General features: G+C 56.8%; 5 protein-coding genes across 5 annotated transcripts; 2 read left to right on the top strand and 3 right to left on the bottom strand.

The window, feature by feature from the left end:
* Window positions 1–2331: 2331 nt before the first annotated feature.
* Window positions 2332–3548, bottom strand: des (ATP synthase subunit delta, mitochondrial). Its single transcript, XM_069376712.1, has 5 exons — window positions 3338–3548; window positions 3118–3140; window positions 2910–3040; window positions 2637–2815; window positions 2332–2578 (listed from the first exon to the last, which is right to left on the bottom strand). The coding sequence occupies exons 1-5, from the start codon at window positions 3461–3463 to the stop codon at window positions 2546–2548; spliced, it is 492 nt and encodes a 163-aa protein (XP_069227130.1). The 5' UTR covers window positions 3464–3548; the 3' UTR covers window positions 2332–2545.
* A 567-nt stretch (window positions 3549–4115) lies between these two features.
* WHR41_08109 (uncharacterized protein) lies at window positions 4116–5314 on the bottom strand (the record flags this gene model as incomplete). Its single annotated transcript, XM_069376713.1, has 3 exons — window positions 4116–4530; window positions 4579–4595; window positions 4654–5314. 3 exons carry the CDS (start codon window positions 5312–5314, stop codon window positions 4510–4512), a joined length of 699 nt encoding a protein of 232 aa, XP_069227129.1. The 3' UTR covers window positions 4116–4509.
* Window positions 5315–5542: 228 nt separating this feature from the next.
* Window positions 5543–9297, bottom strand: WHR41_08110 (uncharacterized protein). The gene is made up of 3 exons (XM_069376714.1): window positions 8489–9297; window positions 7415–8434; window positions 5543–7360 (listed from the first exon to the last, which is right to left on the bottom strand). Exons 1-3 carry the CDS (start codon window positions 8849–8851, stop codon window positions 5987–5989), a joined length of 2757 nt encoding a protein of 918 aa, XP_069227158.1. The 5' UTR covers window positions 8852–9297; the 3' UTR covers window positions 5543–5986.
* A 1211-nt stretch (window positions 9298–10508) lies between these two features.
* On the top strand, window positions 10509–12112 carry WHR41_08111 (uncharacterized protein). The gene is made up of 2 exons (XM_069376715.1): window positions 10509–10755; window positions 10897–12112. The coding sequence occupies exons 1-2, from the start codon at window positions 10712–10714 to the stop codon at window positions 12062–12064; spliced, it is 1212 nt and encodes a 403-aa protein (XP_069227159.1). The 5' UTR covers window positions 10509–10711; the 3' UTR covers window positions 12065–12112.
* Window positions 12113–12475: 363 nt separating this feature from the next.
* Window positions 12476–14198, top strand: WHR41_08112 (uncharacterized protein; the record flags this gene model as incomplete). The annotated part of the gene is made up of 3 exons (XM_069376716.1): window positions 12476–13203; window positions 13256–13619; window positions 13686–14198. 3 exons carry the CDS (start codon window positions 12476–12478, stop codon window positions 13941–13943), a joined length of 1350 nt encoding a protein of 449 aa, XP_069227160.1. The 3' UTR covers window positions 13944–14198.
* Window positions 14199–15883: the final 1685 nt, after the last annotated feature.

The raw sequence follows: 15883 nt of genomic DNA on the forward strand, positions 1-15883 counted from the left end.
TTTCTAGGAAGCACCAGGGACTGGTGGCCTCTAATTGGGACCGATGGATCATGCCAATAGGGATGTACGCACCACTTCGACCGCGTTCGACCATGTCTTTGGTCGGTCCAGAACTTGGGCCAACGCGATTCGCAGTCTGGGGGCGACGGCCGTGCCTCACGCAGTTGTTGATGGTGCCGAGGAGGTGAGCTGGGGTTGAAATTCGACCATATCCTACTTCCTAAGGTTGGCGGATGGTGAAGCTTTTGCTTGCAAGGCGGGAATTGCTCGGTATCGGAGGTCTCGAATCATAACTGTTGCTTGACGTATCCAGGTGCTCGGGTATATGCTCTGGCTCCGGAGGGTCTTTCAGCATAGGCATAGACCGAGAAGGCTGAGGTGAGTGAATGTAGGGTTCGTCCTCAGGTATCGAACGATGTAGTGGAGTCTCAGCCCGGTATGGAGATCCGGTGCTTGTTCTACGCGGAAAACGATGGACGTGTAAGGGGAAGACCAATTGCACTGTTGGCGCTTCATGCCGAGGACCGTGAGCTCTCCTGCTCGTCTCCTTCATGTGCCTGTAGTGTCCAGCAGGCTGCCAATGGTGCGGCATAGGTATAGCGCTTTTCAGCTCCCAGTCACGAACTTTGTTCGCCACCTGGCCAAACCTCTGCGACGGCCGTCGTTCTACTATTCCAGTCTGCCGTGCTTTGGCTTCGGCTTCCGAAGAGCCGTCCAGACAGAACGGACTGTGGCTTTCGGGTGCCAGCGCGTTCGAGACCTCTTTTGTCCCAGAGCTGCGTTCTCCACGTGAGTCTCCTGCGACGCATCGTTCTCCAAGGCTGAGTTGCCGGGCGATATAAGGGCTGGATCCGCCGACGAAGTCGAGCTCCCGGCAGATACCACGGCTGTTGTGCTTGTTGCCATGGGCGTGGAACCTAACACCGCAGGGGACGTGACCGGGAGCGCAGGTGTGCTTCTGGTAGCATCCAAGATTTCCTCTCGAAAACGGGATGACGGCAGGCTGGGTGATCCCTGGCCTGGATGAGGTTCCAATGCGGTACGTGAAGTCGTCTGACTTGCTTCGGCAGGATCTGTGTGCGTACCCACCGCGTGCTTTGTATTGACAGCCCTGTTGAGGACCTTGGGTTCCGTCGTCGTGGGACCCGCCGGAAGCTCTGAAGTCAGAGTTACAGGGCTCGATGCCGAACATGCTTCTTGAGTAGATTCTACGATCGTTGCACACGGCTCGTGCGAGTCTGCAGCTTTGGCAGCCGAATGTGCATCGGGGCCAGTTTTTCCTACTGGAGCGCCAGCAGCAGACTTCTCCGACGATGATGCGCTCGGAGTCAGAGACGGAGGCTTTGGGTGTAGGGCTTCGACTTCGGCAGCCATACGTTCGGCCTCCAACCTCGCGATAGCCTCGCTGAGCTCCGCGCTTTGCATGCCTGTCGAGCCCAACTGCTTCATCGAAGGAACAGGTTCTGACGAAGTCGACATCTCGTGTTTGCACTTCTCGCAGATCGATGGTCGGTGTCTCAGTTCCGCCTTTTCGTCCGCGTGAGCTGCCTGTAGCTCCTGTCTCGACCCTTTCTGCTTCAGTATCCCATGTAGTGCCTTTGCCTTTTTCGGCGAGAATGGCTGCCGCTGTCCTTCCGTTTCCCACGTCATTCCCTCGGACTCTGTCTTTGGCGTCGACATCGGCGTCAACAGGGGGGTCAGCAGAGTTGCCCGACTCTGAGTGCGTGGAGTGCCGTTCATGAAAGGCGTATGGCCGGCGCTGGGCTGGTCGTCCTATGAATCCATCCGAGACACATGGCCCGTGAAATGAAAGATCGACCGTGTCGACGATCCGAAGCGCTCTGTCGACGTGTCTGAATAAGGACTCACGCCCGCCGAGCTCGGGTCTGCGGAGATCGAATTGCCTGAGATCTGTCGTGAGAGGTTGCCGTGGCTGCCTTGCTGGTTTGGTAGGTTCGCCGCTGATGCGCGAGGCGTGCGTGAGCCACCGGAAGCGGTGTTGGTCAAGCTCGCTTTGCTTGATCCGGCTGCTAGGCGGGAGAGCTTCCTGCGCTATTCGAAGTGATGTTAGTGTCCAAAACAGGTTTCAGGACATTCGGGCTGTGGCGTGCAAGCCTGTGGGCAAACTTCTCCCCCATTATTTCTCAAGACAGGCGTCAAGTGTTGGGGGCCATGTGCGGAAAATTGCTCAAGCCCGCGCACTTGCAATAATGGAGAATGACAGTCGCCGGGCATCAAGCGATGTCTTTGTGGTGCATGGAGAGAGCGATCTGTACGAAGTCGCACCCAGCGGTAGCAAATATCTGGAACGAATTGATGCGAATGGAAGACTGACAAAGGCGAGGTTCGAGGCGATCACTCGGCCAGTTGATTTCTGGATTTTCGAAGTTCGAAAGGGTATCGAGCAATTGCCAAACACGAGAATAGAGGTGGGAAGCTGCAACAGCCGGAAGAGGTGGAAAGTGCGATGCGCCCAGTCGTCGAACTCTTAATCAAGCAGGTATAATACACAGCAAATCTACGCTGTATTTACAAAGAGAACATGCTACTTGAGGACAGCCTGCAGGCTCTCGAGGACCTAATCGCGAGTTAGTCACAGAATCATCATGATGGCTGGATATGTCCGGACTACAAACCTCAAGCTCAATCTTGGCCTCAGCAATGTCCTGCTCGCTACCGCTGCCACCGGCAATCTTCTGAGCCTCCGCGATCTGGTTCTTGACGGCCTCCGCGCTGAAGTCCTCAAGGGCGTAGCCCTCAACGGCGTTGATGCTCAACTTAGAGCCGGGCTGGACAGTGGCGAAACCGCCAGAAACTGTGGCCAAATACAGTCAGCCTTATATCCACCCGGTATCCACATTCTTGTTTCCTGATCTCGCCTGCTGATTCCTTGGGACGATATAACATACGGAAGAACTGCTTGCTGCCGCCAGCCTCCTCAATGATCTCAACAAGGCCGGGCTTGAGCTGCTCGATGGCCGGAACGTGGCTGGCGAGGATACCCATCTCACCGGACTCGGCGGGGATGTTCACCTGGGTGCTGAACTGATGTGTTAGTTCCGTAGTTCGCGTAATTTCTCGGTGTTCGGTCGCGCGTTGCTCGAAGGTCAGACGTACACATCCTGGGACTTGTAGATGGCCTACAAAAATCATTGTCAGCATTCGGCCTTCATCTCTCAAGTGCGTCCCCGCTCCAATGCCATTGAATCCCAATTCCACGTCTTCTCATCCTCCAGCGTCACAACTCCTGACATCCTTTTTTCACCCTTTCCCTCTACTGCACTCTCCTAACTTCTCTTTCCTCCATTGACACATCCTCCAGCTTTCCCAAACGTACCTGGTGAGGCAGGGCCAGGCTGAGCTGGATCTTGTCGGCCGCGACATCAGCGTATCCGCGGCGCTGGACGGCGCGGAGGGTGTTGAAAGCCGGGCGGGCGGCGCGAGCGACACGGAAGGCGTTCATTATGGCGGATCGGTGAGGTGGGAGGGATGTGCGGGTGCGGGAGCGATGGGGTGGTCCTACTGCTGCGGTCGCAAAGCTGGTGCTGGAAGGATACGGAGTCGGCCAGGATCGCGGAAGGGGTCCGAGCTTTCCCGACGCTTGGCCTGGTTGATCACGTGTTCGGCTTTTCTGGATGAACGCCTCAACTACGAAGGCACTACCTACAGTACATCAAATGAAAAATCTCATGGTATCAAAAATGATGCGTGACGCTTCTGCATATCTCAGTTGACCTGGAATTCTCGGGCGTTCCTCATTTTCTAATATCTCGTTCACACGAATATCATGGACGAAAATCAAGCAACTACCTAGTGTCCAATGGGCTTACCTTTACCTGCCAATAATGTAACCCTGTGCCTCTGCATGCAATCTTCGAGGTAACTACTCTATTGTCAGATTCAGTATGATACTCGATTCCATTAATCTCGTCGGGGTCTTTGGTGACAACGGTGACAACCTCCATTCCATCACATCCCTTAGATTTTAGTGCTACGACCCGAGGAGAGCTCCACACGTTTCTGGATCGATTAGATTGACGCTGGGCCACCTGGTTCTTGCAGCTTTACAAAAAAAAAAAAAAGGAAAAAAAGGAAAAGGTATCTGCTTTTGCTGCCCTTGGCCGTCTCAATCAAAGGACAACAACAAAATAATGTAGCGTACAGGACATCTAATCTGCGCTATCTTGAATAGCAAGCCAGCTCCGTCCAGTCTTTGTTCTCTCAAGACTTCCGACAGCTGATATCAGCGAAAACCCATACCACCCATCGGCCGACTGCTGTTCATCCCAGTCCTACTGATGTAACCACCAGGCTGTCTTCCGACCTTGATGCCCCTCATGCTGTAGTCAGCTCCACCTCCCAAGGAATATGCGTTCTGATCAAGATTGCCTAGCGGTTGGCGGAATGGAGTTCCTGGTGGGTTATTCGTGGTAGACAAATAGCCAGGACCCAGCTGAGATCCGCGAGGAGCGAAAGCCGATTGGGGATGCTCACGGCGGGAGGGAGTCATCATCTGTATTTGTGGGCTCCCTATGCGTTGTTAGTGAGATACATATCGGTTAGGACGTGTATACGTACTCGCGCTCTGTAGTCCGCTGCGAATGTTACCATTATTAGGCCCAAAAATGCCACTCCCATGACGCCGTCCATTACTGCCCACACTGCCATTGCGACTCGTCCTCACACCACCAAAGTCGCCGCCCTGCGCCGCAAAAGCCGCATTCTCCTCCGCCGCGTTCTCAATATCCGGCACGAGCGCCTTCTGCTTAAGCTTCTCATACGACACGCGGTACCTATTGCGATCCCTCTCGAGCGACTTGCGCCCCTCCTCCATCTCCGCCAGCGAACGCGAGAGCTTGTGGATCTTGTCCGAAGCCTCGTGCAGCGCCTCCTCTAGCCCGCCGATCTGCTCGCGCGCCGCGCCCTTGACTCCGCCGAGCTCCTGGTTCTTGGCGTCGAGCTGCTGCTTGAGGCTCTTGTTGGCGTGCTCCTGGTAGTAGATCTCCTGCGAGCTCTGGTAGGCCCAGAAGGCCAGGCCGCTGTTCGCGCACTCCATGATGACGGTGGGGCTGAGGCCGCTGAGGATGCTCATCTTGTAGTCGTCCGTGGGGCTGAGGGCCGCCACGGTCACGTCGTAAGGCTTCTCGAGCGGCGTGCCGCAGGCCGGGCAGGTTCTGGCGGCGCTGTCGCCAGCGCCGAGCGTGGAGGAGTCGGAGCAGGCGAGGCAGAAGATGTGGCTGCAGGTTGTCACGACGGCTTTGTCTTTGGGCTTCTCGCGGCAGCGGAGGTGGTTGCAGCGCAGTTGGAAGTCCATAGTTGATGTGTACGAGATGGTTTAGGTTGGGATGCCTATGATGCGCTGGTTTGCGCAGCTGATGTGCATAAGTTGCTGTGCTGTCACAGGTGCGACCGTAAAGAGCACTATGAGTGTCGAAGTCCAAGTGAAGTCGAAGTAAGCTTACCCAGAATTCAATTGGAAGGCGCGAGCAACTTTGCGTGCAGGCCGATGAGTCGTTCAATGAAACAGTCAGTCAGAGGCGGCTTGGTTGCAGAACCATACATGTAATAGTATATAACCCTAGAGTAATCCCACATACTTTCAAAAGGGCGTCTATGTATGTACATAGCGTGAACCTTCAAATGGTGAACTTGAAGCTCCCTCCGTAAAAGTCGAAATCGACATTGTCAAGAACATTACAAGAAGGCCGTCAAAGGGAAGAGAACAAATCCGTCGACATATGAGAGATCGATGCAGCCTCGACTGAAAGGCCACTTGGCTTTTCTTCCAGGTGAGTCTTTCCGGAGCAGCTGTGTAAACAGATGGAAAGAAGCAGACAAAAGCAAATTGTTCGTTGTTCGCTCCGGTAACGCCGCACGTCAGCTAAGGTATCTTCGTTTCTCCAGAAGCAGTAGGTGATTGCAAATAAACGTGTTAGAAAGGCAATGGACAAAAGGCGCGAGAAAGCGAGGCGGCCATAGAAGAGGCCTAAGACAGGGCTTCTTCCTGTCTGTTCGAGAGTCTCGACGAGCTGTATTTGGTTACAGGCTCTTCAGGAACCTCTGGGCCAAGCTCGCCAACGCCTTCGTTATCGACGATGCGAGTCGGCACCTCAGGGATTTCCTCGTGGATGGGCTTGTATTGGCTGTTGATGCTGTGACGCTGGGGTGTGACAGCAGTGCTGTCGCTTCCCAAGCTCATACTAGTAGAGCTGCGGTTGTGCTCGAGCTCAGGCGTAGGAGGGATGCTCGAGACGCGACGCGGGTGGAGGTAGCTGGTGGCCTCACTTTGGGCGTCACCATACTCGGAGCCAGACGCGTTGCTAGTCCGCTCAAGGCTCTCGGGGTCAGCCGATGAGGCACGCTGCATGCGCCTCTTACCATACCGCTTGCTGCTGTCGGAACGAGCATCGTCGTTCTCGGTGCTGACGCTCTCAGCGCGGCGTGCGAGGTCCAGGCCTTCGACGGCGGCTGCGCACTGCTCCGAAATGTTGCGGATGATATAAGCGATGGAATCGGTCTTGTCGCGCAGGTTGCGGTCTCCGACATCACTCATGCTGAGCATAGAGAAGCGCTTGCTCTTACGCGAAGAAGACTGGCGACGCTCGTCGCCTTCGGCGCGACTCGAGACTCGGGTGCTGCTGCGAGAAGACGCTCTGGAATCGACCGTGCGCTCCTCCGGAACAGCTGCAGCTGCACTCTGCTCGGCCTCAAGCTCGCTCACGAGGCCATCAGGTGAGTCGCTGATAGTCTTGACAATGTGCTCCATATGGTGAGCCTGGCCATCGATGAGCGCCCGCAGATGAAGGACCACGCGTTGCGCCTCGTCACGCTGCCTGAGGAGCGTAGTGTTTGTGTGCTGAAGAGCAGAGAGATCTTTCTTGTTGCGCTTGCGCTCACGCTCGAGCTCTTCGGCGATTTCCTGCTGCAAGACCAGGGCCTCGAGAGAATCATCTCTCTGCTTCTCGGTACCAGCCAGGCGTACCGTAAGTCTAGCGACAGCCTCTTTCTCTTGCTCGATTTGCGAGCCGAGACGACGGTTCTCACGCTTGTGGTTCTCGATCTTGATCTTGAGCTCATTGGTCTCCTTAGTGAGCTGCTCGGCAAAAGCCTGAAACTTGAGGAACTGCTGCTTCCAGCTCTCCAGTTCATCGACGAGGAAGTTGTTGCGCTTCGTGACCTTGGTAAGCTCGGTGTCCATGCGGCCCTTGAGGTTGATGAAGTCTTGCCACGCCTCCTGAGCGTCGCGAGAGTACTGGTTGCGCTCGCGAACGATCTCGTTGAGGTGGCGCATGGAAACCTTAGTCATCAGCGGTTTCTTCTGGGAACCACCAAAAACGGCCTTGATACCGGTGTTCTTGCCCTGTAGATAAATGTCAGTGCGGCTCGCAGATCTGCGAGAGAAATCTTCACTTACCAGCTTCTCACAAGCGTGGTCCATGACCTTCATGACATCCTCCTGATTCCACCAACCGGGGTCCTGGACGCTCTCAACCTCGCCTCTCATGACAATAATCTGACCGGCAGGGATGAGCTTGCCACCGCCGTATGCAGAACGCAGGTGCTGAGGGACACCAGAAGGAGCGACGTTGCCATTGAGCGCCTCAGTCATGCGGTTGACGAGCTTGGAGCGCTGCTTCGCGGACCATGCGTTGGGCGGGTTCGAAGTGAGAACAAAATTGCGGTCCAGGTCAACAACCAGCGCGTCAGGAGGCGCAGTAAACAGTGTGCGACACTCGGCAGTAACTCCGAGGATGTAAGGACCAGGCTCCTGAACAAGGTCCTTCGCGTGGCGAGCGTGGACGACAGGCACGTAGAGACCGCTCCATTCGTAGACGCGAACCATGTAGCGAATGGTCTCGGCGGCAATCGTAAGCATCGCCGGGTAGTGAGAGATGAAAATGATGCGTCGGGTTGGCGAGACCGCAGCCTCAAGAACACCCACAATGTTCGGGATGCTCAAGCAGCTGAACAGAGGCCACATCGCGAAGTTCTGAAAGCCGGTCGGGGATGACGGAAACTGGTAGCACAGAGCGTAGTCCTTCATGTCAATGCGGACAAGATCGTTCAGTCTGGGCGCGGGGAAGCTGAGAATGCGCGAGACTTCTTCAGCGTGAAAGAGGTTTGTTGCCTTGTTCCAGTGGATCCACATTCCACGAAGATAGTCACCCAGAAGGTTGTAGAGAGGGTAGCGGGAAAGGAAGCTCAAGCAGTAAGGGATCCAGTAGGTCTCGCCGGGAGTGTCGAAGTAGTCCGGCTCAGTGCGCTTGCGAAGGTCACGAATGGTTTCAGCGCGCTTGTCATCGGCGCGCGACCATACGCGGAGTGCAATACCGTACAATGTGTGCGACGAGTCCTGCTGCAGAACGAAGGCATGGTGCACGCAATGGGGCTGGCTGTTACCGGTGCAGATCTCAACATCATGGGGAAAACACGCCTGTAAATGTTAAGACGATATACCATTTAGTCAGGAGAGCTCGATCGAACATACCCTCATTGCGGCGTGCAAAGACCTCGCGATCTCATTGTCTTGCTCCAATCTTGGGCTGCTTCCCAAGATCTCGGGCAACCAGAACTGACCAACTGCACCCTTCATATGCCCGATCTTTCCCTGCGGCGGAGTGGGCGCTTTGGTCCATTGAGAAGGCTCGCGGCCAACACCGCAGACCATGTAGGCATGGGTAAGCGTTTTGGGCGCCCGCTGGTTGACCTTTGGCTGATTCATTTGGCCGGTGGGCTGCGCGATCCGCGAGTGCAGCGAGGATGTGCGGTTCGGAATAACAAGGTCGTCCTGGTCGCGACTGGCTGGTCGTGAGGCACTCGAACGCGGCCTTGACGAGAAGGATGGGGCCATGGTATAGTTGTTGAGGGAGTCGGTGTGAAACCTAGGCTTAGGGCGAAGGCTTATAACGGACTTGAGAGACCTCGCAGGTGCAAGGTCCAGGATCGTCGGGCGACAGCTGATGTCCTCCTCAGGCGATCAAGTCTGGTAGACGCTGTGGGCGGCGTAAGCGGACGAGTCCAGCGTCCAGGGCAACGAGGCACCGTTTGCTCGCAGGCACAGCAGCGAGCGGATAGTGACAGCGCAGCTCGTGAGCTCTCCGGTCGACGAAGGAAGGCAAGGAGAAGACGAGCTCGGCTGGTATCAAGAGCGGGCAGCAGCTGGAGCGCAGGCCAGTCCGAGCGTGGGCGCGAGGTGGGAGTCTTGAACGCAACGGACGGGCGCAGGCACCCCAGGACGCGCCGGCCGGCTGTTGTACCCCTGCGATGGACGGCTTAGCGCGCAAGGTCGAATGCCTCTGCAGGCCTAGCGGCGCATACGCTTGAACGATCACCGAAGTCTAAGCGCAGCAGGCAGGGTGGAGATGCCGGCTGCGGAACCCCGGGAGGATCGAGCGTCCGATAGTGCGAGCCTGCGGCGTACCTATAGGGAGTGCATCAAACTCTATCCGGGCCTGCGTTTCGAGCTGCGCAACACTCCCGCCGACCGCTCAGCAGCCGTTCGTCGCGCTGCCACGGCGGCCTCTCGCAACGGCGTGTCGTGCGATTGCGCTGCCGTGTGCGGGAGTCAGCAAGCTCGGCCGGTGCGCAGCATGGGCGTCTGGCATTGACGATGCCGCCACCCGGGCGAACGTGCAGACGGCGGCGCTAGGCCTAGCAACATCGCTTGCGCCGTGATACCACTCCCGAAAGGGGTCTATGGTTATATCCGCGTGGCTGCTAACACAGGCTCGTTTGCGCCTTCACGGCGACCTGCAGCACCGCGAGGCATTGTGACACCGCGGGTGATATCGTCGAACATGCGGGTCAACATTCCGCTGTCAACCTAGCAGTTTGCGAACAATAAGTACCCAGGGCCCCTGTCGGCTCGCGTGGAGTGTCTTCCGCACTGTTGCTCGCTTACATGGAGCACTGTCGTGAGGGCATCACTTTGCAAATTGACAGCTCCGGGCCCCGGCGACGTAGAAGTCATGTACCACCACACCATTTCACGTGTGAGCAAACGACCTCACCTGGTGGGTGGTCTGGTGTCAGCTCGGCTTCACCCTGCCACGCCTGCCTTGCTGTGACTGCATGCCACCCGTTGGTGCGGGATCTTGCGCGCGAAGCTCTGTCTCACACATTAACCTCGATATCCACCCATTACTCCGCGGCGTTATGCGTGACGGTGCCCCAAGCGCAATGCGAGTCTGTATCCGCCGGCACGCAGATGCCGTGGCACACTTTGAGTGCATCGTCATCGCCTTGTCGTAGTCGTCCGGTCTGTCTGGCCGTCAAGATGCAGGTAAAGCTATGCGCTGTCGTGGACGCGAAATCTGTGTCTGCTGTCCCGCCACGGCTCTCCGCGTTGCAGACCACCTCCCAGCCAGACTGATGGAACCGGGCCCACTCCATCTCCAGGCGGCACGTTGTCGTGCAAGGAAGACGCTGTACGCTGGCCCTACGCTCTACGATCGCCATCCTTGTGTCACCCTGATTCGCCAGGCGAATCGACATCTCTTACGCCTAGCAATCGCTACGTCTCCGCTTTTCCCTGCGCTCGCTTTTGGCTTTGCGGCAGGCCGTCCAGCCAGCGGCCTCACAGCCCAAGCCTTCACGACCGCGTCAATCTCCGTCGGAGTCCCCCACACACCGTCCTTCCTCATCTCAACACCGCTCCATCATGCACGATTACGACGGCTGCGCAACGGTAGCCTGAATCTTCACGGTCATCATGAGCGACCAGCCGCAGTCTCTGGCCGAGCTGTGCAGCATCTGGTAGGTCTCTTCACAGAATTTCCCGCTTGACCTGCTCTCCGGCCTTTTCTACTTTCGGCATTTGCAGCTCGTCAACGTCACGTGCGCCATCGCACGGTATAGTTTCCCATATTCAAAAACTATGTGACTGACCTCACGCAGTTACACGGAAAAGCCAAAGTATCGCTGCCCACGCTGCAAGACGCAGACGTGCTCTCTGACCTGCTACAAGCGCCACCAACAGCGTGCATCATGTAACGGTCAGCGAGATCCCGCGGCGTACCTCAAACGGTCTGAATGGGCCACGCCGTCCGGCATCGACCGCGACTACAACTACCTCAAGTCCGTCGAGAGACATGTAGATCGCACTGGCCAGGATGTGCGCGAGCGCGGTATCAACACCAGACAGCCTGGACGTGGCGGCCCCGAGAGGGGATCTGCCGGTAACAGAAAAGTTTCCAAGGCTTGGATGCCCGGGAGCGCCTTGCAGAAGTATCTTACCGAGAATGATGTTAGAGTTGAGAAGGCGCCGGTGGGTATGAGCCGACAGAAGACTAACCTCACGAGAGTGACGCACAAGGGGAATGTCATGTGGACTGTCGAGTGGATAGAGGGCGACGGCAGGAAAAGCGTCGACGATGACAGCTCGGAAGGCAGGCCGATCAAAGACCTGTGGGGAGAAGTCATGGCGAAACGATTGAATGCCGAGAAAGGAAAGAAGAGGAAACGGGAGGCTGAAAAGCAACCAGCTCTACCGAAGCCATCTGCGCAAGAGGCTGAGCAAGGCCAACCAAACGAAGCTGAACTCCAGCAACTGCAACCTTCGCAAGCTGAAACCAATCACGATCAACAAACTTCGATTCCCGCAGGCGAAACTCCAAACGAGCCTTTGACCGATCCCGACAGCAATCCGCCGAAGTCCGCGGAACAAACCCAAGACGAATCAAACCGACCAGAAGAGAAAATGGAAGATGCTCGACCTGGGAAATCAGAGCATTTCTACCTGGTCAAGCCTTTCACGGCGTCGAAAGCGACTGTCTTAGTCCCTATAAACGCGGATCAAACGCTTACGGCATGTCTAAAACGACAGACTGTATTGGAGTACCCTACCATATATGTGTTACCAGAGGCAGCAGATGCATTACCAGAGGGCTTTCAGCTGGAGGCAGAGTATGTGAAGTTACAGAAAGCTGAAGAAGCAGAGGTGGAAGGTCTGATGCAGAAAACGAATCAAAGCACAGGCGGTGCTCTGAATGCTACGCAGGAGGAAGAGAAATCTCTGGATGCGAACAGCATTCTCGACATGCTCAAGCGCGATGTTGGGGTATAAACGTAGCAATAAATCATCAATAATGTATATTATCTGCAAAACCGAACATTTGCTCTGGTGCTCATGTTCGAAACAAATTGGACGAGTCGGGTCGTGTTTCACGGTCACCGCCTTAAAGCTTGTGGCGGAAGCCGCCCGCCAGGAGGACGACTGACCAAGGGTCCTCAGGCTTCAGAACTGACCACGGCCAGCTGATGGCACGACCTCACCTTCTCATACCCCGCCATAACCGCCCCCAGCGCACAAACCAACATCTAGAAACGCCCGTGGCGACCTGCGACTCAAAACCACTGTACACGTGAACCGCCCGCACAAACGCACATACGGACATACAAAGCACGAAACCCCCAACCGCACTCGCGTGACTTCACCGCGCTCCCCCTCCACCACCCCAGAACCACACACAACACAATGGTGCGCGACCGCGACCCCGACGTGCCCCAGCCGGGCCCCGCAGTCCTGACCTCGCACGCCGGGCCCGACGAATGGCTCGCGCAAGCCAAGCTCTGCCGCTACCTGCCCGAAGCGGACATGAAGCGGCTGTGCGAGACGGTGAAAGAGTGCCTGATGGAAGAGAGCAACATCCAGCCGGTCGCGGCGCCCGTGACGGTCTGCGGCGACATCCACGGGCAGTTCTACGACCTGCTGGAGCTCTTCCGCGTCGCGGGCGGGATGCCCGGCGAGGCGGAGGAGAAGGAGAAGGCGGCGGCCGAGGCGGCCAAGGCGGGGCCTAAGAGTCCGAGGGTCAATAGCATTAACCCCGCGGATATCGAGCCGCCGACGCAGATCAGCGATCCGAAGGTGAAGAGGAAGATGAAGAGGCGGTTTCAGAAGGATTCGGCGTACACGAGCGATGCGTCGAATGCGGGCTCGGAGTTGGGGGAGGAGGACGAGGAGCCGAGGGGGCGGGTGAGGAGTCGGAGCTTGCAGCAGGAGGAAGAGGAGGAGTTTGAGGAGGAGGATGATAGTGAGGATAGTGGTGTGGGTGTCAGGAGCCCGGGGCCGAGTCGGAGCAAGAGCGCGGCGACGAGGAAGGACCATGCGAATGGGAACCAGAACTTCATTTTCTTGGGCGATTTCGTGGACAGAGGGTACTTCTCGTTAGAGACGTTCACATTGCTCATGTGCTTGAAGGCTAAGTGAGTCGCCGCAACGAGGAGTGCTACCATGGCAGTATGCTAACCCTCACAGATACCCCGACAAGATCACGCTCGTCCGCGGCAACCACGAGTCGCGCCAGATCACACAGGTGTACGGTTTCTACGAGGAGTGCCAGCAAAAGTACGGCAACGCCTCCGTCTGGAAATCCTGCTGCCAAGTCTTCGACTTCCTCGCTCTCGCCGCCATCATCGACGGGAGAGTGCTCTGCGTCCACGGCGGCCTTTCCCCCGAGATCAGGACCCTCGACCAAATCCGCGTCGTTGCCCGTGCGCAAGAAATCCCGCACGAAGGCGCCTTCTGCGATCTAGTCTGGTCCGACCCCGAAGACGTCGACACATGGGCCGTGTCGCCCCGAGGCGCCGGCTGGCTGTTCGGCGACAAGGTCTCATCAGAGGTAAGCCTAAGCCGCGATCCCCAGCCCAGCTCACCAAATAGAATTCACTAACACCCCATCGCACAGTTCAACCACGTCAACAACCTGCAGCTCATCGCCCGCGCGCACCAGCTCGTCAACGAGGGCTACAAGTACCACTTCCAGTCGCAGGAGGTCGTCACCGTCTGGTCCGCGCCCAACTACTGCTACCGCTGCGGCAACGTGGCCTCCATCATGACGCTCGGCGAGGACCTCGAGCCCGACTTCAAGATCTTCAGCGCCGTGCCGGATCACAGGCGTGCGGTGCCCGCGGGCAGGAGGGGCGCGGGCGAGTATTTCTTGTAGGCTTGTGAGTACTCGCTCGGGGCAACGAGCTAGGCATCCCCGCGATGGGATGGTTGGCATGACACGAGAGATACGGGTTGCATAGCCTGGTCGGGAACGGAGGTCAAGAGCAGGTGGGGTTGTTTTTCTGGCGTCAACGGCGTTCAGGGTGTGTTGTCCGGAGACTTTTGTGTAGAAAGACTATACGAGAGGCCGTGGTGTCGGCCGATTAGATTGATGAAATGATACCCAGAAATTCATGACATCTTTCTCCGATTGCGTCCAGCATCCTACACTATGAGATCAATTGCTCATCGTCTACAGCGCTGTCATGCTTTTGCAGACCCAGCCCTAAGCGTTTCTCGAAACAGGTCAAGTGACCGTTTCCTGCGACAAACTGCACGACATGGAGGAGGATTGCCGCATGACTCTTTGTCAGCCTGAACAAGCTGCCCGTTGAGAAGGCCCACGATTCACGCAGACACCGCGTTTGACGGTGGATCACGACTACTCGCACCGAACTCTCGGGCCGGTGGAATCAGCGTCGTGGAGCAGAAAAGTTCGGCCCGCGTTAGATTGAGGCCGGTTTGCCGCAAGAAGTGAACGCACGACGCTATTTCCGATGTTGTGGGAACTGTGGGAAAATGTCCACGATTGTGGGACTGCTGCTACGACTCGGCATGCTGCCCGTGACGGGTTCGTGGGATGCAGGGAATGGACATGGGAGGTGGTTGGCGTGCACGGGGCATTTTGGTCGGGGAGGTGGAAGCAGGTGGCTTGGGGAGAGACTTTTGGGGAGGACGGATTCGTCCATCGCGGACATGGATTTGGAGACAAGGACGAGGTCGATCGGCGACGATTTCCCATCATCGCAGAATCAAGAAGTCATACGAAGAAGGTTCCGTATCACTTGCTCAAGTTCAGCCACGTCTTGAAGCCTCAGGCTATGGAGCGCCATGGCACAAAAGGAGCCGCGATGCTTTGCAAGTGCCGTGCTTCACAGATGCTTCTGCTGCATATGATTTGTCGCCGTCACATCATTGCAGATCCACATTGTGAGCATCAATAGAGTTGCGAGATCAACCTTCCCTGAGATCGATGTGATCGTCCTGGCGATTGGTGAGGGCTATTGGATTCCAGCGTCAACCTGTTGCGGAGATTGCGAGCATCCCGTCTTTGGCGACGTACCGAATTTCTGCTGCTCGCGAGGTCTGGATTCCCACCTCTGGGGATTCGCGGTCGGGGATTCCGACGCCTTCATTAATAATGCGGGTGCTAGCCAGAAGATCATGATGCGCAGCGCAATCATGCATGCTGCATGCCGCGCGGACGGAAATATTCAGCTAAACCCCATGGTGGCAGACGAGTCGCCCAGCCGAAAAATGGCCGGCGAAGGCGTTGTGGGCGTTCGAACGCCGTCGGCCGACCCGAGAGTAGAGAGCGGCGGTTGAGTGGAGACATTATTTCTCGTGAAGCCTTTCAAGGGTCTCGATTCTGGGCGGTGCGCAGGTCAATGCTGGCCCGGTCTCTTAGGGTTTGCGGGCAACTGCTGTCTCCTTCACGTGCATAGAGCACAAGCTACAAGTAATGCTCGGTCCGTCACAAAGCATGCCGTCGAAGCAAGCTGTGCGCACCGCTAAGCGGAGATGATGCGATTCGCTGTCGGTGCCGTTGAAGTCTTCAGGAGTATCTTCCGTCCAGGACCACTACTCCAGACTAAAGGAGCGTGGGTGAACTCAAACCTGCAGAAACCTTGGCCTCTTCATGCCGCAGAGCTTGTGGTTGGCCAAGAATCTCTAAGGCCTCCATTTCTTCTATGCACGATCGAGCGAAAAGTAGGAAATGTAGGTCGACGTGTAAACTGCACGAGCTTTTGGATAACGCACGCACTCACGTGACATGCCGATGAGGAAGGAGAACCTTGGGCGAGCCGAGAGTGAAGAGGCGAGAGCTCTCGGTTA

Source organism: Cladosporium halotolerans, assembly GCF_011745625.1.
Source record: "Cladosporium halotolerans strain TM138-S3 chromosome Unknown Sca29, whole genome shotgun sequence".
NCBI lineage: Eukaryota > Fungi > Ascomycota > Dothideomycetes > Cladosporiales > Cladosporiaceae > Cladosporium > Cladosporium halotolerans.

Coding starts and splice junctions, on each gene's coding strand:
- des (XM_069376712.1), bottom strand. CDS start 3,463: ATGAACGCCTTCCGTGTCGCTCGCGCCGCCCGCCCGGCTTTCAACACC. Junction 3,141..3,337: donor GCCTGGCCCTGCCTCACCAG/GTACGTTTGGGA, acceptor TGATTTTTGTAG/GCCATCTACAAGTCCCAGGA. Junction 2,816..2,909: donor CGGCAGCAAGCAGTTCTTCC/GTATGTTATATC, acceptor ATTTGGCCACAG/TTTCTGGCGGTTTCGCCACT.
- WHR41_08110 (XM_069376714.1), bottom strand. CDS start 8,851: ATGGCCCCATCCTTCTCGTCAAGGCCGCGTTCGAGTGCCTCACGACCA. Junction 8,435..8,488: donor CTTTGCACGCCGCAATGAGG/GTATGTTCGATC, acceptor TAACATTTACAG/GCGTGTTTTCCCCATGATGT. Junction 7,361..7,414: donor ACCACGCTTGTGAGAAGCTG/GTAAGTGAAGAT, acceptor ATTTATCTACAG/GGCAAGAACACCGGTATCAA.
- WHR41_08111 (XM_069376715.1), top strand. CDS start 10,712: ATGAGCGACCAGCCGCAGTCTCTGGCCGAGCTGTGCAGCATCTG. Junction 10,756..10,896: donor GCCGAGCTGTGCAGCATCTG/GTAGGTCTCTTC, acceptor GACCTCACGCAG/TTACACGGAAAAGCCAAAGT.